This window comes from Cetorhinus maximus, chromosome 18 (genome assembly GCF_964194155.1).
Source record: "Cetorhinus maximus chromosome 18, sCetMax3.hap1.1, whole genome shotgun sequence".
NCBI lineage: Eukaryota > Metazoa > Chordata > Chondrichthyes > Lamniformes > Cetorhinidae > Cetorhinus > Cetorhinus maximus.
Genome location: NC_135896.1, coordinates 77,756,371 through 77,778,861, shown reverse-complemented (window position 1 = coordinate 77,778,861; position 22,491 = coordinate 77,756,371). Strand labels below are relative to the sequence as shown.

Genomic DNA, 22,491 nt, shown 5'->3' with positions numbered 1-22,491 from the left:
CAACTCTAGCATGGGCTGTCCATGCCAAGAATTCACTGCAGATGGTTTGGGGCTACAGTCTATATCAGCTGGTTTTTTCAGTCCTGAATAATCATTGCCCAGCTTGGGAGGGAACTACAATTAGCTCTACCTTTTCTGAATATTTAAATGCACTACACGCGAGTAGAAGAGTGTTCCTTAAAGCCAAAGTTTCAGAAAGAATTCGGCAAGCTCTAAGACACAATGTACGACCATTGGAAACTATTGTCAATCAGGGAGACATGGTATACAATAAAAGAGAAGGATTTAATGGGTGGAAAGGCCTGGGAAAGATTATAGGCAAAGATGGTAAAATTGTCATTTTACAACATGGGAACCAGACTATTCAGGTACACTCATCGAAGTTAGTTGGCGAAGGCTACAAATTTGCAGGTTTGGAAAGTGTTGTAAGAAGGAACGAGGAACCATGTACTTCTCATACCCTTATGTTGCATGATTGTGAGGACCAGGTAGCTGAAGTTGACAGGGTATCTGAAGATGGAGACAGTAATTCGGACGAAGATGATGAGGCAATTTGGCCCAAAGGACAACTGCCAAAAGCTGGCACTAAAATTACATACTTGCCAGATGGGGGATGCGACGATTGTAGGTAGAGCAGGGAAGGCCACTGTAAAATATAAAAACTGGTTAAATGTACGAGATGAAGGACAGGAGGTTAGGCCTATGGATTGGGAACATGAAGTACAAAAATGGAAGGCACGGAAACGCAGTATCAGTTCAAACAGTGGGTCTGGGAGTGAACATGTCTCTGGGAAGAGATCGTGAACTGTTGAAAGAACATCAACAAATAGCAGAAGGAGATCAAACAGTAACAGTCCAGAGCATGATAGAAGGCAGGATAGAGGGCGTAGCTTAACAAGGTCAAGGTATATGGCACAGACTGGTAATGCTACAAGGAGCAGAAGCCCATATGATCGAGAAGTCTTAGTAGCTTCAAACAAGTTAGACAATAAATTAATAAAGGATGCCAAGCAGCAAGAACTACATAGTCGGAAAGAATTTGGAGTATACATAGAGTTGCCAGATAGGGGACAACCAGCTCTGTCTCACAGATGGATATGCATGGAAAAGGTGCTTCCTGATGGGATTTATAAAGCTAAAGCCAGGTTAGTGGCACAAGGGTTTGAAGAAAAATTGGGTGACCGGGATATAAGAGTAGATTCACCTATGGCAGGGAAAGTTATTCTGTAGATCTTTTTGACTCTCTTAGCTACAAATGCTTGAGAATGTAAGTCCATTGATATTAAAGCTGCTTTTTTTGCAGGGACTCCAACTTCAAAGAGAAGTTTTTCTCTGTCCACCAAAAGAGGCTCCAAACGCAGAAGGGACTCTCTGGAAACTAAATAAATGCGTATACAGTTTAAATGACGCCTCCAGAATTTGGTATTTCTCAGTGAGGTCAGTTTTGTTAAAGTTAGACTGTCTTCAGTTAGAAGCAGACCTGGCAATGTTTTACTGGCACCATGGAGGGAAACTTGCAGGCATCTTTATGATGCATGTAGATGATTTTTTGTGGGGTAGTATTAGCGAAATTGAAACAGTTGTCGTTAATGGGGTCAGAATGGAGTTTAAAATTGGAAGTCAGGCTTCTGGTGCGTTTAAGTACATTGGATTAGAAAACAGGCAGAACGGATCACACGTCCCTTTACATCAGCAATCCTACTCAGAGAACGTCAATCCCATTGCAATTATTCGTGCTAGGGCCTCCCAGAAAGATACAGCAGCTTCTGAAACGTAAAAAGAGGAACTCAGAAGTCTAACTGGGCAACTCAATTGGCTAGGCAAACAAACAAGGCCAGATGTCAGTTTTGACATCTTGGAATTGAGCATTAAGATGAACGATCCCAAGATTGAAGAAATTATTTGGGGAAACAAAACATTGACAAAATTAAACATAGAGCAGTGTGTTTTGAAATTCCAATCTTTGGGTGATGTTAGAAAAATGAAACTGATTGTGTTCAGTGATGTGTCTTATGCAAGCCTATGTGATGGATTTTCAAGTGCGGGAGGTTTTATAATATTTCTCATGGGAGAAAAAGGCAAATGCTGCCCTTTGGCATGGGAACCTAAAAATATACGGAGAGTTGTAAAAAGCACGTTGGTAGCAGAGACTCTCGTCTTTGTTGAGGCATCCTTTATATCAAAGATACTGGCAGAAGTTTTAAATGGAAAAGGATATTCAGAAACGGTACCTTTCAAATATCTTATGGATAATAAATCACTTTGGGAAAATGTTCACTCTACAAAGTGCATTAATAAGAAGAGATTGCAAACTGCCATTGCAAGCTTAAAACAGATGTCAGAGAATAAGGAGATTGACAGCAGCTACCAATTATCTGACTGCTTCACTAAAAGAGGAGCAAGCTCCAAAAAGTTATTAGAGATCCTTATTCTTTAATAAAAAAATACTCCTTTTATGTGGACATATCTACACGTGTTCTCTTTTTTTTTAAGGAGGGGCATGAGGTGAATTTATTGAATGAAAAAATATATATTGATGTTTGTTATTACTATTATTTTTTGAGTGATTATATAAACTTAAGGGTTACTTTCTTTTTAAGAAGAGGGGAACTGGTTAGGGAAGGAAACTGTTAAAGGAGTTCAATTGCTAATTATTAGGTTTTTTAACTAAGTACCCATTTGGTTGTATAAAAGGGATAACAGCTGAGACTAGGGGGCTCTGTGGAGAGTTTTATGACAAGCAATAAAACTCTGTCTGAAGGAGTCATCTTGGTTTTGGTCTTCATTCCTAAACAACTATTGGAACTTAACAATAGAAACCTCAAATCTGCATACCGCCTACCTCCGATAACCTATCACCCTCTTGCTTACCAAGAATCTATCCACCTCTGCCTTAAAAATATTCAAAGACTCTGCTTCCACAGCCTTTTCAGGAAGAGAGTTCCAAAGGCTCACAACCCTCAGAAAAAAAAATTCACCTAATCTCCATTTTAAATGGGTAACCCTCTATTTTTAAACAGAGACCCCAAGTTCTAGAATCTCCCACAAGAGGGAACATCCACTCCACATCAACCCTGTCAAGACCACACAGGATCTTATTTATGTTTCAATCAAATCACCGCTTACTCTTCTAAACTCCAGCAGATACAAGCCTAGCCTTTCCAACCTTTCCTCATAAGGCAACCTGCTCATTCCAGGTATTGTCCGGTACATCTTCTCTGAACATCCTTCACCGCATTTATATCCTTCCTTAAATAAGGTGACCAATACTGTACAAAGTACTCCAGATGTGGTCTCACTAGTGCTCTGTATGACGGAAACATAACCTCCCTACTTTTGTATTCAAATCCCCTCACAATAAATGATAACACTCTATTAGCTTTCCTAATTACTTGCTGTACCTGCATACTAGCCTTTTGCGATTCATGTACTAGGACACCCAGATACCTCTGTATCTCCAAACTCTGCAATCTCCCATCATTTAGATAATATGCTTCTCTTTTAGTCTTCCTGCAAAAATGGACAATTTCACATTTTACTCCATGTGCCAGATCTTTGCCCACTCACTTAACCTATCTATGCCTTTTTGTAGCCTCCTTATATCATTTTCACAACTTACTTTCCTACCTATCTTTGTGTCAATGGCAAATTTGCCAACCATCCCTTCATCAAAGTCATTTATAGAAATTATAAACAACTGAGGTTGCAGCACTAATCCCTGTGGCACACCAGTCGTTACATCTTGTTAACCTGAAAAAGACCCATTTATGCCTACTCTTTGCTTACTGTTAGCTAGCCAATCTTTCATCCATGCCAGTATGTTACCCTCTATACCGTGAGCTTTTATTTTCTGCAATAACCTTTGATGTGGCACTTTATCAAGTGTCTTCTGGAAATCTATGTACAGTACACCCACCGGTTCCCCTTTATCAACAGTACATGTTACTTCCTCAAAGAACTCCAATAAGTTGGTTAAACGCGATTTCCCTTTCACAAAACCATGTTGACTCTGCCTGATTACCTTGAATTTACGCAAATGCCCTGCTGTTGCTTCTTTAATAATAGCTTCTAACATTTTCCTAATTACAGATGTTAAGCTAACTGGTCTATAGTTTCCCGCTTTCTCTCTCCCTCCATTTTTGAATAATGGAATTACATTTGCGATCTTTCAATCTAATGGGACCTTCCCTGAATCTAAGGGGTTTCAGAAAATTAAAAGCAATCATCAACTATCTCCCTAGCCACTTCTTTAAAGACCCTAGGGTGAGGTCCTACAGGGAGGTGTAGTGATATTGTCGCTGGACTAGTAATCCAGAGACCCAGCGTAATACTCTGGGGACCCGGATTTGAATCCCACCACAGTAGATGATGGAATTTGAATTCAATAAAAATCTGGAATTAAAAGTCTAATAATGACCATGAAACCATTGTTGATTTTTGTAAAAACCCATCTGGTTCACTAATGTCCTTTAGGGAAGGAAATCTGTCGTCCTTCCTGGTCTGGCCTACATGTGACTCCAAACCTGCAGCAATGTGGCTGACTCTCAGATGCCCTCTGAAATGGCCTAGCAAGCCACTCAGTTGTATCAAACCGCTACAAAGTCACAAAAAAGGAATGAAACCGGATAGGCCAAACAAAATCAATCTAGGCACCGGAAACGACAACCGCAATCTCAGCCCTGCAAAGTCCTCCTTACTAACATCTGGGGGCTAGTGCCAAAATTGAGAGAGCTGTCTCACAGGCTAGTCAAGCAACAACCTAACATAGTCATCCTCACAGAATCATATCTTACAGATAATGTCCCAGGCACCACCATCACCATCCCTGGGTGTGTCCCACCAGCAGTACAGGCCCAGCAGAGGTGGCAGCACAGTGGTATATAGTCGGGAGGGAGTTGCCCTGAGAGTCCTCAATATTGACTCTGGACCCCATGAGGAACCCATCAGGTCAAACATGGGCAAGGAAACCTCCTGCTGATTACCACATAGTGCCCTCCTTCAGTTGATGAATCAGTGCTCCTCCATGTTGAACACCACTTGGAGGCAGCACTGAGGGTGGAAAGGGTGCAGAATGTACTCTGGGTGGGGGTCTTCAATGTCCAGCTCGGTAGCACCACGACGACCAAGCTGGTCAAGTCCTAAATGACAAAGCTGCCAGACTGGGTCTGCGGCAGGTGGTGAGGGAACCAACAAGAGAGAAAAACATACTTGACCTCATCCTCACCAATCTACCTGCCGCAGATGCATCTGTCCATGACAGTATTAGTAGGAGTGACCACCGCACAGCCTTTGTGGGGACGAAGTCCCACCTTCACATTGAGGATACCCTCCATCGTTTTGTGTGGCACTATCACCATGCTAATTTCAAACAGATCTAACAACTCAAGACTGGGCATCCATGAGGCGCTGTGTGCCATCAGCAGCAGCAGCAGAATTGTATTCGAACACAGTCTGCAACCTCATGGCCCGGCATATTCCCCACTCTACCATTATCAAGCCAGGGGATCAACCCAGGTTCAATGAAGAGTGCAGGTGGGCATGACAGGAGCAGCACCAGGCAATCCTAAAAATGAGGTGTTGACCTGGTGAACCTATAACACAGGACTACTTGCATGCCAAACAGCATAAGCAGCAAGTGATAAAGCTAAGTGATCCCACAACCAACGGATCAGATCTAAGCTCTGCAGTCCTGCCACAGCCAGTCGTGAATGGTGGTGGGCAATTAAAAAACTCACTGGAGGAGGAGGCTCCACAAGTATTCCCATCCTCAATGATGGAGGAGCCCAGCACAGCAGTGCAAAAGATCAGGCTGAAGCATTTGCTACAATCTTCAGCCAGAAGTGCCAATTGGATGATCCATCTCGGCCTCTTCCAGAGGTCCCCAGCATCACAGATGCCAGTCTTCAGCCAATTCAATTCACGCCACGTGATTTCAAGAAATGGCTGAAGGCACTGGATACTGTAAAGGCTATGGGCCCTGACAATATTCCTGCAATAATACTGAAAACTTGTGCTCCAGAACTTGCCGCGCCCCTAGCCAAGCTGTTCCAGTACAGCTACAACACTGGCATCTAGCCGGCTATGTGGAAAATTGCCCAGGTATGTCCTGAGCACAAGAAGCAGGACAAATTCAACCCTGCCAATTACCGCCCCATTAGTCTACTCTCAATCATCAGTAATGGAAGAGGTCATCAACAGGGCTATCAAGCAACAGTTGCTTAGCGATAACCTGCTCACTGACGCCCAGTTTGGGTTCTGCCAGTGCCACTCACCTCCTGACCTCATGACAGTCTTGGTTCAAACATGGACAAAAGAGCTGAACTCCAGAGGTGAGGTGAGAGTGACTGCCCTTGAAATCAAGGCCGCATTTTACCGAGTGTGACATCATGGAGCCCTAGCAAGACTGGAGTCAATGGGAATCAGGGGGAAAACTCTCTGCTGGTTGGAGTCTTACCTAGCACAAAGGAAAATGGTTGTGGTGCTGCAGGTCAGTCATCTCAGCTCCAGGACATCACTACAGGAGTTCCTCAGGGTAGTGTCCTAGGCCCAACCATCTTCAGCTGCTTCATCAATGACCTTCCTTCCATCATAAGGTCAGAAATGGGGATGTTCGCTGATGATTGCACAATGTTCAGCACCATTCGCGACTCCTTAGATACTGAAGCAGTCCATGTCCAAATGCAGCCCCACCTGGACAACTTCCAGGCACGAGCTGCCGAGTGGCAAGTAACATTCATACCACACAAGTGTCTGGTAATGACCATCTCCAACAAGAGAGGATCTAACCATCACCCCTAGATGTTCAATAGCATTACTATCACTGGATCCCCCACTATCAACATCCTGGGGGGGTTACTATTGTCCAGAAACTGAACTGGACTAGCCATAAAAATACTGTGACTACAAGAGCAGGTCAGAGGCTAGGAATCCTGCGGCAAGTAAATCACCTCCTGACTGCCCAAAGCCTGTCCACCATCTACAAGGCACAAGTCAGGAGCGTGATGGAATACTCTCCACTTGCTTGGGTGTGTGCAGCTCCCACAACACTCAAGAAGTTTGACACCATCCAGGACAAAGCAGCCCACTTGATTGGCACCCCATCCACAAACATTCACTCCCTCCACCACTGGCGCACAGTAGCAGCAGTGTGTACCATCTACAAGATACACTGCAGGAATTCACCAAGGCTCCTTCAACAGCACCTTCCAAACCCACAACTACCATCTAGAAGGACAAAGGCAACAGATACACCACCACCTGGAAGTTCCCCTCCAAGTCACTCACCATGCTGACTTGGAAATATATCTCCGTTCCTTCAGTGTTGCTGGGTCAAAATCCTGGAACTCCCTTCCTAACAGCACTGTGGGTGTACCTACACCACATGAACTACAGAGGTTCAAGAAGGCAGCTCACCACCACCTTCTCAAAGGCCATTAGGGATGGGAAATAAATGCTGGCCCAGCCAGCGAAGCCCACATCCCGTGAATGAATTTTTTAAAAAGTCCATCAGGACCCAGGTACTTGTCAGCCCACAGCTCCAACAATTTACTCAATACCATTTCTCTGGTGATTGTAATTCTCCTGAGTTCCTCCCTCCCTTCCATTTCCGGATTTATAGTTGCTTCTGGGGTGTTACTTGTATCCTCTATAGTGAAGATTGATGCAAATTCCCGTTCAATTCACCTGCCATTTCCTTGCTTTCCATTATCAATTCTCCAGACTCACTTTTTATAGGACCAACGCTCACTTCATTAACACTTACTATCTGTTTTTATATTTCTGGCTAGCTTTCTCTCACACTCTAATTTTTCCCTCCTTATTAATCTTTTAGTCATCCTTTGCTGTTCCTTACATTCTGCCCAATCTTCTGGCCTTCCACCTATCTTTGCACAATTATAATTTTTTCTTTAAGTCTGATACTATCTTTAACCTTTCTAGTTAACCACAGATGGCATGTCTGTCCCCTTGGACTTTTTTTTTACTTGTTGGAATGTATCTATTCTGTGTATTCTGAAATGTCCCCTTAAATGTTTGCCACTGCATCTCAATTGACCTATCCCTTAATCTAATTTGCCAATTCTCTTTAGCCAGTTCTGCTTTCATACCCTCATAATTGCCCTTATTTAAGTTTAAAAACATAGTCTCAGTCCCACTCTTTTCTCCCTCAAATTGAATGTAAAATTCAATCAGGTCGCTGCTTCCACTATGAGATCGTGAGGTCAACATGAAGGAGTACTGATTCATCAGCAGTAGATGGTAATCAGCAGGAGCCCTCATTGCCCATGTTTGATTTTAATGCCATGAGGCTTCATGGGGTCTGAAGTCAATGTTGAGGACTCCCAGGGCAACTCCCTCCCAACTGTATACCACTGTGCTGTCACCTTTGCTAGGTCTGTCCTGCTGGTGGGACAGTACATACCAAGGGGTGGTGATAGTAATGTCTGGGACGTTGGCTGTAAGGTATAATTTGGTGAGTATGACTATTTCAGGCTGTTGCTTGATTAGTCTGTGGGACAGTTCTCCCAATTTTGGCACAAGCCCCTAGATGTTAGTAAGGAGGTCTTTGCAGGGGTGACTGGGCATGGTGTCCCATTGTCATTTCAAGTGTCTAGGTCGATGCAAGGTGGTGCATCCAGTTTTATTCTGAATCCTTTACTCTTTCAGGTAGCGCATTACAGATCTTAACAACCCTCTGTGTGAAGCCCTTTCTCCTCACTTCTCTTCTCTTCACAATTATTTTAATTTTGTAGCCTCTGGCTACCGACACATAAAACAGTTCTCCCTACTTGCTCTATCAAGAATTTTGAGTACTTGCGTTAGGTCTCCCTTTAATCATCAATGATCCAGGGAAAACAATCCCAGCTTCTCCAATCACTCCATATAACTGAAGTCCCACACCCATGGTATCATCACGAAAATCCCTTCAAAACTCTCTCCAAGATGTTATCATCCTTCCTAAATTTTGGTGCCCAATACTGGACTCAATATTTTAACTGAGGCCTAACCAGAGATTTGTAAAGGTATACTATAACTGCCTTGTTTTTGTATTCAATGCCGCTATTTACAAAATCAAATATCCATATACTTTCTTAGCTGGCTTCTCAACTTGTCCTGCCATCTTCCAAGATTTGTGAATATTCACCCCATATTCCTTTGTTCTTGCACACCCTCAAAATAGTGTTAAGATCTTGTTAGAAACTGTTAAAATTTAAAGAAAAATCCAAACATCCAGCAATATAATCAACAGAACTACACCACAAGATTCCACATTTTCCAACAAAACACAAGCTTTATTATACTTAGAATTAAACAAAATAAGCAGACTTAACTTAATGCTATAAGTTATAACTATGTATGTTCTGCAATCAGTTTTACTCCTTACTTCCCCCAGCCTTTTCCTTATCAGACATATCAATTTTGAGGTTATTTACTTCTGTTCATAAGCATGCCACAATCCTCTGGAAACTACTTTAATTGTCCTCAGTTTCAGCTATTCTCATAAGTAAAACTTTCATTTACCATCTGTGACTGTGGATGCTTTAGTCCCTTGTTCTGTTTACTTTCTCAATACTTCCAAACTAATCTGCTGGTTGCTTTCCTTTGTCATAAGATACTGAGGACCATGGTAGATTTTTCCATAGCTGCAAGTTAGAACAAATCTTACAATTTATTTTCCCTACAAAATTCAAACTGAGATTAAGTCCTACATACATTCCACAAGGCAAATTATGAAGTTAGCTTTTTCTCTGCTTACAATGCAGGCCTAACTAACTGTCATTTACTTTGGCTATCTTCTCTGTGAGCTGATGCACACACAAAATCCAAGCTGCGACTAAAAAACTCAGCAAACACCTAGATAAACTGAAACCTCCCTAAGCTCCACCCATCTCGATGACATCATTGCATTCTCTGGGATATCTTCAAACAGACCTTTAGATTAAATATCCCTCATTTAAAATTCCTTCTTTGATCTGAAGAAAGAAATGGATTTTACAACCCTTCAGAATTTACCAAATGCCTTTACCCTAATTTAGCTCTAACTCCCAAAACAAAAATGACTCTCTGGACAGCCCCTACTGGAAGGATTGCAGATGTCATGTCTCCAGTTCTTTAGCTAAGCCCACCGGCTGTTTATGATCTTATCTTTCTAGCTGTGGCCTCTGTGAATCTCTTAAGTCAACATGACTCAGCAGAATTGTTAATAACTCAGGCTTATTTGAATTGCATTCACCCCAAGGTTGCTCATCACTTTTCCAACCAGATGCCCCCATTCTCCAATCAGAACTTTAATTCCCAAAACTAAAAGTAGTATCCTAAAACAGATGAACCATGAAGTAGACATTCACAACAATAGCACCATTTAAATTAGACAGCTTCTCCATGTTATTTCTCCCAAGGTGCATCATCATCTCACAATTATCTGCATTAAATTGAACCCACCATTGTCTGCCCATTCCAGCAGTCTGTTTATGTCCTCCTGACATCTGCTACTATCCTGCTCACTATTTACTATGCTGTCAAGGGATCGGGCCTTCAACTATGTTTCCAGTTTCCATCCAGTAGGTTTTTCTGAAAAGATTGAATAAATTGACATTGGGTGAAGACGAAATTTGAATTGGCAGTGATATTCACGACAGTTTGCTGGCACTCACGTTGATCTGAGCATGAAGGGCGACCTATTGAACAACGTATGTTAAGGCAGCGACCCTACCCAATGAGTCGCAACACATTTAGGGCAGTTGATAAATCTTTATTTGAAAAAAATGTGAAGCTTGAATATTGAGAAGATAGTCATTCAGGATCAAATTAGCCCAATATGCAAAATTCTGACTCTCAGCTGAGCTTCCATATGAATCCTAAATGGCCCTTGATCACGATTCTAGGTTAATAAAATAGTTATTAGCAACTTCCAATTAGTGGTTTAGAAGTTGCTGGGCCTTCCCAACTGGAGGAGACAGAAAAGTGCTGATGGGTGACAACAGGAATCTAATTAGAAGGAGCATTTAAAGAAGAAATGCCCAATTTAAGCATTGTGCTTATTTTTAGTCAGAAATTCAGCATATATCAACATTGAATGTTTCTCTGATGCTGTAAGGTTGCAAGATAACTTGCTACTTTGTTATCACCATGCAGGATCACCTGAGTCTTCAAAACAAACAACAATGATCATGTGTGTGAGTGTCTATTAAACAAAGCCTCGCTGAATATGGCAAAAGCTGTCAGATACCCTACAGCTACAATTAGGGATGATATCAGATATCCTACTGTTACAGTTAAAAGAATGATGGCAGATGCCTGTAAGGAACATATCTTTTTATTTCTGTTGGACTTTTGTAAAGAACATATCTGTTGGACTGTGGATTAGAATTGCAATGGCTGCACTTTGAAGGACAAGTCCACTGGAGCAGGATGAGAGATATATACAATGTTGATGTCCTGGAACAGAGTGTGCCATGAAAGACAGGATGGTGCCAGAAAGGAGTCCTGGACCAAGGGAGCTGCCTGGCAACAACATATTAATTGGTTCCTAACAAGGTGACCAGGTTTTGTGTGTTGACAGTGCAGCTGAATAGTTCTTAACCTGAAAGGAACAAGACCTAAAGCCTCTTTGAGCACACAGAGGGCGGACCTGCGTGAGAAGAGCAGCGGTGGCGGGAGATAAAAACTGGCAGCAGAGAGCCCCTTCAACCTGTTTCTACCTGTCAGAGCCTAAGTGTGACAGGTGGGTACCTCTTCCTTGTCTCTTTTGATTGGCAAAGTGGTTTAAATCAGGAGGTGTTATTGCAACTGAAGAGTACAGTTAAGGAGTTCACTTTTAAAATATTTAGCATCCAAATTAATTAATTAAATAGATAGAGAAGGCTGGGCAGGTGATGCGTTGCAGCTTAGTATGTGGAGCTTGTGGACGTCGGTGCGATCCATGGTGACCACATCTGCAGCAAGTGTTGGCTACTCGAGGAATTTCGGTTCAGAGATGATGAGCTGGAATCCGAGCTGCGGACACTGCGACACATCAGGGAGGGGGAGAGTTACCTGGACACTGTTTCAGGAGACAATCACACCCCTTAGATTGATTACATCAAATTCGGACCATGGTCAGGGACAGGAGGCTGTGATTGTGAGTGAGGCAGGTATGGGGATCCAGAATTTAGCTTTGGAGGATGTGGATGAGGGCATGGACTGCAGGAAGTATGAACAAACTGAGCACCATGGTACAGAGTGCCATTCAAGTGGGGGCAGAAAAGAGAAATGTAGTAGTTATAGGAGATAGCATAGTTACAGAAACAGAAATTGTTCTCCGCAGCAAAGACAGAGTCCCGAAGGCTGTGTTGCCTACCTGGTGCCAAGGTTAAGGACATCTCTTCTGGGCTGGAGAGGAACTTGGATTGGGAGGGGAAGGATCCAGTTGGCGTGGTCTACGTAGGTACCAACAACATAGGTCGGACAAAGAAAAAGGTTCTGCTGAGTGGCTACGAGCAACTCGGGGCTAAATTGAAAAGCAGAACCACAATGGTAATAATCTCCAGATTACAACCTGAGCCATGTGCAAATTGGCGTAGGGCAAATAAGATTAAGAGGTAAATGCGTGGCTTAAAGACTGGTGTAAGAGAAATGGGTTCCGATTCATGGGGCACTTGCACCAGTACTGGAGGAGAGAGCTGTTCTGTTGGGATGGGCTTCATTTGAACCATGCTAGGACCAGTGTCCTGGCGAATCGTATAACTAGGGTTGTAGATAGGACTTTAAACTAATTAGTGGGGGGGAGGGTTCAATTAGAGGGAAATTTTAAAAATCGAAAAGAAACGAGAGAGCAGAGGTGCAGGGTAGTGAAGAGGCGAACGATAATCGAAGTGTGACAGGGAGGGGCAGAAAATACAAGCAGAAGACAGCAGCAGAAATTACAACCAGAATGAGTAATAATGGTAAAAAGTGAAAGCTTAAGGCTCTTTATCTGAATGCACACCGCATTTGTAACAAGATAGATGAGTTGATGGCACAAATAGAAATAAATGAATATGACTTGGTAGCTATTACAGAGGCGTGGTTGCAGGGTGACCAAGACTGGGAACTCAATATTCAATGGGGATCCAGAATTTAGCTTTGGAGGAAAAATAGACAAAAAGGAAAAGGAAGAGGGGCAGCTTTGTTAATAAAGGAAGGTATCAGTGCAGTGGTAAGTAGTGATATAGGTGCAATAGAACTTGATGTGGAATCAGTTTGAGGGAAATAAGGAATAGCAAGGGGAAGAAGTCACGGGTGGGAGTCACCTGTAGGCCCCCGAAGATTTACCTCACTGTAGGAAAAAGTATAAACAGGAAATCATGGAGGCGTGTAAGAAGGGTGCTACAATTGTCATGGGTGATTTTAATCTTCATATAGACTGGACAAATCAGATTGGCAGGGGTAACATGGAAGATGAATTTGCAGAGTGCATCAGGGATTGTTCCTTAGAGCAATACGTTGCAGAACCTACCCGGGAACAGGCTATTTTAGATCTAGTAACGTGTAATGAGGTGGTATTAATAAGAGATATCATACTTAAGGATCCTCTAGGGGATAGCGATCATAACATGGTACAATTTCAAATTCAGTTTGAGGGTGAGCAACTTGGGTCTCAAACCAGTGTCCTCAGTGTCTATAAATAGGAGAAATTACAGAGGTATGAAGTTGTCTATAGCGAGCTGGGAAAATAAACTAAGGGGAAGGGGGTCAGTGGATGAGCAGTGGCAGATATTTAAGCAGATATTTCATATCGCTCAGCAAAAATTTATCCTGGTCAATAAGAAGGACTTGATGAGAAGGATGAACCATTCGTGGTTAACAAAGCTGGTCAAGTAGAGTATCCAATCAAAAACTAAGACATACTAAGCGGCGAAAACTAGTGGTAGGCCAGGGGATAGGGAAGTTTTTAGGAACCAGTAGCAGATGACTAAAAAGCTAATTAAGAGGGAGAAAATTGATTATGAAAGTAAATTGGCAAGAAATATAAAAACAAACAGCAAGAGCTTCTATGGGTATATAGAAAGAATGGCTAAAATGAGCATGGGACCCTTGGAGGAAGCGATTGGAGAATTGATAACGGGGAACAGGGAAATGGCAGATACTTTAAACCAATATTTTGCATCAGTCTTCACAGTGGAGGACACTATAAACATCCCAAAGGTATCAGATAAGCAAAGAGATATGGGAGGAACGATCTTGTAACATTCTTTTTCATGAGGGTCAAAATACTTGACAAACTAATGGGACTAAAGGCAGACAAATCGCCAGGACCTGATGGCCTGCATCCAAGGATTTTGAAGGAAGTGGTTGCAGAGATAATGCAGGCATTAGTCAAAATATTCCAGAACTCACTGGATTCCGGGAGGGTCCCAGCAGCTTGGAAAGGCGCTAATGTGACACCCCTGTTCAAGAAGGAAGGGAGACAAAAGCAGGAGACTATAGGCCAGTCAGCCTAACATCTGTCATTGGCAAAATGCTAGATCCATTATTAAGGAAGAAATAGCAGGACATTTAGAAAACCTTAACACAATCAAGGAAAGTCAACATGGCTTTGTGAAAGGGAAATCATATTTGACAAGCTTGCTAGAGTTCTTTGAGGATATAACAAGCAGAGTTGATAAAGGGGAACTGGTAGATGTAGCATATTTGGATTTCCAAAAGGCTTTCGATTAGGTGCCACATAAAAGGTTATTGCACAAGGTAGGAGCTCACGGTATTGAGGGTAATGTATTAGCATGGATTGAGGTTTGGTTAACACACAGAAGAGAAAGAGTCGGGATTAATGGGTCGTTTTCAGGTTGAAAAGACGTAACTAGTGGAGTGCCACAAGGATCAGTCCTGGGGCCTCAATTATTTACTGTTTATATTAATGATTTGGAGGAGGTGGCAGAGTGTAATGTATCCAAATTTGCTGATGATACAAAAATAGGTGGGAGGGCATGTTGTGATGAGGACATAAGGAATCTGCAAGGGGATACAGACAGGTTGAGTGAGTGGACAAAAACATGGCAGATGGAGTTTAATGTAGGAAAGTGTGAGGTCATGCACTTTGGTAGGAAGAATCAAAAGGCAGATTATTATTTAAATGGAGAGAGACTCCAAAGAAGTGTTGCACAGAGTGGGTGTTCTTGTGCATGAAACACAAAAAGTTACCATGTAGGTGCAGCAAGCAATTAAGGAGGCAAATGGAATTTTGGCCTGTATTGCTAGGAGGTTGGATTTTAAAAATAGGGAAGTCTTGTTACAATTGTACAGTGTGTTGGTGAGGCTGCACCTGGAGTACTGTGTACAGTTTTGGTCCCATATTTAAGAAAGGATATACTGGCATTGGAGGCAGTTCAAAAGAGATTCACTTGGCTGATTCCTGGGTTGAAGGAGTTGATTTATCAAGAACACCTAAACAGGTTAGGCTTTTATCCATTAGAGTTTAGAAGAATGAGGGGCGATTTTATTGAAATGTACAAGATTCTGAGAGGGCTTGACAGGGTAGATGTTGAGAAGATGTTTCCACTAGCGGGGGAATCTCAAACTAGGGGGCATAGTTACAGAATAAGGGGATACTCATTTAAAACTGAGATGCGAAGGAATTTCTTCTCTCAGAGGGTAGTGAATGTCTGGAATCCTCTACCCCAGAGAGTTGTGGAGGCTAGATTACTGAAAGTATTTAAAGAGAGGTGGATAGATTTTTGAAATATGGCGGGATATGAGGAGCTGGCACGAAAGAGAAGTTGAGTGATCAGCCATGATCTTATTGAATGGTGGGGCAGGCTTGAGGGGCCAAATGGCCTACTCCTGCTCCTATTTCTTATGATCTTATGTTACGTTCTTTCTCCTGTGTGTGGAAGATACCAGTAATTCCACAATAACAGCTAGCTGGCTTTTCTTCTTATATCTCTATAACCTGCTCTCTCTCTGAAAACCCCTGTCAAGAGGCAAAAAGGGAAAATCAGTGTTAGAGACATTGAAAGGCAAGTGCCGAACCAGTGAACTAAATACCGAAAGTGCTGGAAGACCACCTCGTGTCATCAACAAGAACTGAAAGGAATTTGAAAGACATCAATCGAAATCAACCCATCGAATCCTGTACTCAGGAATTGGTGCTATTGAACTGTTTTATCCCACTCTTAAAATCCATGTTTTTGTGTGTCTTTTGTCTTATATATGTGTCTATAGGGATTTAAGAAGGGAGTAGAGTTTAAGTTATAGTGTTAGAAATTTGCAGTTCATATTTCTTTCTTCTGCTACTGGTTAACAACAGTTTGTTCACTAAACAGTTATTTACATATTAAGTTTACAAACCTGGTGCTCGTATTCTGTTAACCTAAATTAAACAGTTAGGTAGAATTGGGGTAATCTGGTGGTTTAGTCAAATTTTACACATTTGTTGCAGCTCGGGGAACAGTGGGCTTGATATTACAGCGCACTTTGCCCAGTGAGTTGTGACATACCATACAGTTACAATTAAAGGGATGATGTCAGATATCCTAAAGTTACAATTAAAAGGACGATGTCGGATACCCTACAGTTACATTGAAGCGGAGTCCATGTCCAAATGCAGCAAGACCTGGACAAAATCCAGGCTTGGGCTGGCAAGTGGCAAGTAACATTTGTGCCACACAAGTGCCAGGCAATGACCATCTCCAACAAGAGAATCTAACCATTGTCCCTTGACATTCAATGGCATTACCATCATTGAATCCCCCACTATCAACATCCTGGGGGCTATCATTGACCAGAAACTAAACTGGACTACCCATATAAATACTGCCACTACAAAAGCAGGTCAGAGGCTAGGAATCCTGAGGTGGGTAACTCACCTCCTGACTCCCAAAGTCTGTCCACCATCTACAAGGCACAAGTTAGGGGTGTGATGGAATACTCTCTACTTGCCTGGGTGTGTGCAGCTCCTACAACACTCAAGAAGATTGACATCATCCAGGACAAAGCAATCTGCTTGATTGGCACCCCATCCACGAACATTCACTCCCTCCACCACTGGCGCACAGCGACAGCAGTGTGCACCATCAACAAGATGTACTGCAGGAACTCACCAAGGCTCCTTAGAAAGCACCTTCCAAATCCACGATCGCTGATGCCTAGAAGGACAAGGGCTGCAGAAGCATAGGAACACCACCACCTGGAAGTTCCCCTCCCAAGACACTCACCATTCTGACTTGGAAATATATCGCTGTTCCTTCACTGTCACTGGGTCAAAATCATGGAACTCCCTTCCGAACAGCACCATGTGCATCAGTCTGTTCCTTCACTGTCACTGGGTCAAAATCATGGAACTCCCTTCCGAACAGCACCATGTGTATCAGTTCAAGAAGGCAGCTCGCCACAACCTTCTCAAGGGTAATTGGGGATGTGCAATAAATGCTGGCCTAGCCAAAGACACCCACATCCCATGAATGAATTAAAAAACAGCTGCTTGCATCGTAGTGGAAGTGACACTGTAATACATGACAAAAACAAAAATACAAAAATACCTGGAAAAACTCAGCAGGTGTGGCAGCATCTGCGGAGAGGAGCACAGTTAACGTTTCGAGTCTGTATGACTCTTCAACAGAAATAAGAAAAAATAGAAAAGAGGTGAAATATAAGCTGGTTTAAGAGGGGGGTGGGACAAGAAGAGCTGGATAGAGGGCCAGTGATAGGTGGAGATAACCAAAAGATGTCACAGACAAAAGGACAAAGAGGTGTTGAAGGTGGTGATATTATCTAAAGGAATGTGCTAATTAAGGGTAGAAAGCAGGACGAGCAAGGTACAGATAGCCCTAGTGGGGGTGGGGTGGGGTGAAGGAATCGAAAAAAGCTAAAACCGTGTTCGGCCCATCTCCCGCGCATCCGCCCTCACACCTTCTTCTCCCTCCCAGAAACATGATAGGGTCCCCCTTGTCCTCGCTTATCAACCCATCAGCCTCCGCATTCAAAGGATCATCCGCCATTTCCGCCAACTCCAGCATGATGCCACCACCAAACACATCTTCCCTTCACCCCCCTCTGGCGGCATTCTGTAGGGATTGTTCCCTCCGTGACACCCTGGTCCACTCCTCCATCACCCCATACACCTCAACGCCCTCCCACAGCACCTTCCCATGCAACCGCAGAAGGTACAACACCTGCCACTTTACTTCCCCTCGTCTCACCGTCCAAGGGCCCAAACACTCCTTTCAAGTGAAGCAGCATTTCACTTGCACTTCCCTCAACTTAGTCTACTGCATTTGTTGCTCCCAATGCGGTTTCCTCTACACTGGAGAGACCAAACGCAGACTGGGTGACCGCTTTGCAGAACATCTTCGGTCTGTCCACAAGCATTACCCAGACCTCCCTGTCGCTTGCCATTTCAACACTCCACCCTGCTCTCATGCCCACATGTCCGTCCTTGGCTTGCTGCATTGTCCCAGTGAAGCTCAATGCAAACTGGAGGACCAGCACCTCATCTTCCGACTAGGCACTGTACAGCCTTCCGGACTGAATATTGAGTGCAACAATTTTAGATCATGAACTCTCTCCTCCATCCCCACCCCCTTTCCGATTTTCCCCCTCCTTTTTGTTTTTTCCAATAATTTATATTGATTTTTCTTTTCCCACCTATTTCCATTATTTTTAAATGTATTTCCATCCATTGTTTTATCGCTACCTTTTAGCCTTTTTTGATTCCTTCACCCCACCCCCACTAGGGTCATCTGTACCTTGCTCGTCCTGCTTTCTACCCTTAATTAGCACATTCCTTTAGATAATATCACCACCTTCAACACCTTTTTGTCATTTTTGTCTGTGACATCTTTTGGCTATCTCCACCTATCCACCTATCACTGGCCCTCTATCCAGCTCTACCTGTCCCACCCACCATCCCCCCCGACTTAAACCAGCTTATATTTCACCTCTTTTTTATTTTTTCTTAGTTCTGTTGACTCGAAACGTTAACTGTGCTCCTCTCCGCAGATGCTGCCAAAACCTGCTGAGTTTTTCCAGGTATTTTTGTTTTTGTTTTGGATTTCCAGCATCCGCAGTTTTTTTGTTTTTATACTGTAATACATGATCTGGATTTGTCTAATTTACATCATGAGCTGGATTCAGAATCCATCCACTACTGTAGAATAACTGTGCACATGCAAGCCCCGTGCATATATTAAAACCTTACAAACTTAACTTCACTGCTCTGGCTACAGAGCTTCCCAAAGATTGGTACGGTTCAGATAAGCAGCAGTACCTAAATCAAACTACAAACAAAATAAACCAGCTTGGCCACTAGAGACGCTCTTTTGTCTTTGTTACCATTAGTACTTTGCTGATGAAAGTGAAGAGCAAAATCTCATTTTGAACTGCTCCAAAGACAGTGCTGTAAAATAAATGGGTAAATAAAGGAAAGTTGTCCTGTTTAAAAGTGTGGCTATGCAGCCTGTCCACTTAGACCAGTCATATGCTAAACTGTTTCAGTCTGACTTTTGATGTGGTGATACGATTGTGACAGCCAAAGGAGCAAAAGATAAGAAATCAAGTAAAGATTGCCTGCTTAACACAGAAATACTACAAAAATGTACTGCTTACCATTGGTTTTGGTGTCTATAAATTCATGAAACTGCTCCTTCCACAATCCTAGATCTTCTTCACTCTCCTGCAAATTCAAACCACAATCAAAAATTGCAGAACTCACTTAGTTCAGCATTGCACCCAGCTTAAGCCACTGATTAGAAGTTGCTGACAAACATTCCATTAAATCTAAACGGCAATCAAAGCCATCAGTGCTGATGGGAAGCCCAGTCTCGAGTCAGAATTTTGCATATTGGGCTAAATTGACCCTGAATGATTATTTGTTCAGCATTCTAACTGTACATTTTTTTCAAATAAAGTTTTATCCCCTATATTGCCTCTGCTATCCTGAATGTGTTGACTCTCGTTAGGCAGGGTTGCTGCCTTCTGATATCTTATCCAAAAGGTTGTTCTTCATGCTTAAGTTTTGAAAGTGAGTGCAAGCATTCTATTCAACTGTGAAGGGCATCACTGCCAATTCAGGTTTGATCTGCACTCAGTGTCAACTCATTCAGCCTTTAACTCATTCAGCCTTTTAACAAAAACCTGCTGAGATCTAGCACAGCAGCCTGCCTGATCTGTATAGCTAAGTACTACACTATGTGGTGCATGGTACCCAGTGGAGAAGCCCCTACCAGATCGTGAACAAAAGTGGGAAACACAGTTGACTTCCCCACCCCTTGAAGTTGTAGCTGGGACTTCTCTACTGGGTACCATGCACCAAGTGGTATGGTACTGAGCTATACAGACTAGGCAGACTGTTGTGCTAGATCTTAGTCGAGCAATAGCTGGAGGATTACAATACCTGGCCTCAGTATTGTGAGCTGGAAAGGGGAAGCAAATCAGCCATGCCTCTTGATTTTTACCATTAATCAATGGCCTTTACAGCAATTGTTGCACAAGGGCAGGATTGGATCTATTCAAACAACCTGTGGGAAGCTCACGGGTTTGGTTCACACATAGCCACTTCGTTGAGCTGTGCCCCAGCGCCTTTGGATGGGCGAGGAAAAGAAAGTTGAAAGGAGAAAAAGCTAACACTTTGAAAGAAATGTAACATTCAATTTGTAACAACACATCTATTTTTGAAAGTGGCTCTAACTTCAGGGTTTCACCACTGTACAAGTAAAGCCACCTTGGAGTGAAATCCTCTTTCATAGAAGAACACGGTCATTTGTCCAGAGTTAAGACAGCACAAATGAGATTGTATGCTCAGGCATTTTGCTTCAAATTCACCCATTTTTGTGCATCAGTAACTAAAGAGTAAAACAGGTATCCCCATAACTTTCAACATTGAAAGTGACTTTCACCTCCTTTCTTTATGAAGTAGCACTGGCTTTTAAGGATCGAAACTTTGGTCAGAAAGCATTGCTGTCATCTACCTGGTTATCTGAAGCATGCTTGCTTTTTCCCTTATTGGTCATCCAACTGTTTTACCATAGCGGTGGAATGTTTGACAGAGAAAATTTAGCATTTTAAATTATAGAACAAGTGCAAGTTGCTGCCTATGTGCATATTGGAACTTGTGCAGGTTTGAACAATTCTTCTCCACCCCAAAACGCTCTGCAGCTATAGAGGAGGCAATGAGCAGTGGTGCTGAAATCACTGCATTAATGTCTAGGGGGATGCTGAGCACTTAGTCCTGGTTTCAGAAGCTCTGATCTTTGGAAATTGCAGCATTGTAGTGGGCAAAAGCAGGTTATGGCTATCTTCACGAGGTTACCCTGAAGACTAAATCAATAAAAGAAAGAAAATAACTGAGCCATTATGATCAGAAACTAAAACATTCATCTCTAATTTGTGCTGCATTGGTTGATCTCAATAAGGGGGCAATTAAAAAGAATTTGCATTTATATGATGGCCAAGTGCTTCCCAGCTAATGAAATACTTTGGAAATGTCACTTTGGTTAAAATACAACAGCCAATTAGATGGTTTCACAAACAGCAATAATATGTTTTTTCTGAACACAGTTGAGGAATAAATGCTGGCTAAGACATTGGGAGAACTGCCATGCTTTTCTTCAACTGGTGCCATGGATTCTTGTACGTCCATCTGAGTAGGCACACCAATCCTGGAATAGTAGCCCAGGATTTTCTGGAACATGGCACAAATAATAGGGAGGTTGAGGGCAAGCTGCAACTTTTGTGGGGCTAACAATGAAGCAATCCAAATCGTCCAACAATTTGTGGCGATTCGCAAGTAACAGAGAATCACAAATTGCTGGATGATTTGCACACTAATAATGGTGAGTGCCATTATACCTACAGTCATCCTGCCAGCATCTCACACCAAAGGTGGCAGCTCCAAAAGTGGCACTTCCTCAGTATAGCCCTTGAATGTCAGCCTAGATTATGTGCTTAAGTTTCTATAGAAGAGTTTGAATGTATGATGTTCTGGGTCAGACGCGAAAGTGCAATTACTGATCGAAGGCCAACACTGACAGTAAAAAGCTGTTAACAGGGATTCTTCCAGTCCCAGCAGGTGACACACGGCAATACAGTATAAACCATTTGATGACCTACATTATATTTATCCTTCCAACATTCAATCCCATTCTCAGCCAGATATTTATCTGGCTCTTTATTAAAAAGAAATAAGTTTAGAAAGCTCCGGAAGTACACAGGGCGTCAGTCTGCATCTGAATTAGAACGGCAGGTTAATAGCGGAACCTCTTCATTCCAAACAAAACTACTGAAGGCTTCATCCATAGGGCTGAATTTTGCGTTTGTCAGGCGGGCGGGCCCGACCGAATCGGCGGAGGACGGGGAGCCAATCCCCGCCGGCGAAACGGGCCGTGTCGCCATTTTGCGCGGGCGGGCCAATTAAGGCCCGTCCAGCACATTTAAGACTCCCGTGTTCAGCGGGAAATTCAAATCAGCGGCGGGCGTGTTCAGACCGCCGGTTCCAATGGGGAACCGGCAGTCTGTATCAAGAACGGCCAGGCAGCCTCCTTT

At 42.9% G+C, this 22,491-nt stretch overlaps 1 protein-coding gene across 3 annotated transcripts in view; it reads right to left on the bottom strand.

The window, feature by feature from the left end:
* The window catches only part of LOC144693281 (neutral alpha-glucosidase C-like), a 161,303-nt gene that overhangs the window by 77,702 nt on the left and 61,110 nt on the right, over nucleotides 1-22,491 (bottom strand). For all 3 annotated transcript variants that reach the window (XM_078563018.1, XM_078563019.1, XM_078563020.1), the window contains exon 7: nucleotides 19,558-19,624. In XM_078563018.1, coding sequence (XP_078419144.1) covers nucleotides 19,558-19,624 — 67 coding nt within the window. The remainder of the gene's footprint in view (nucleotides 1-19,557; nucleotides 19,625-22,491) is intronic.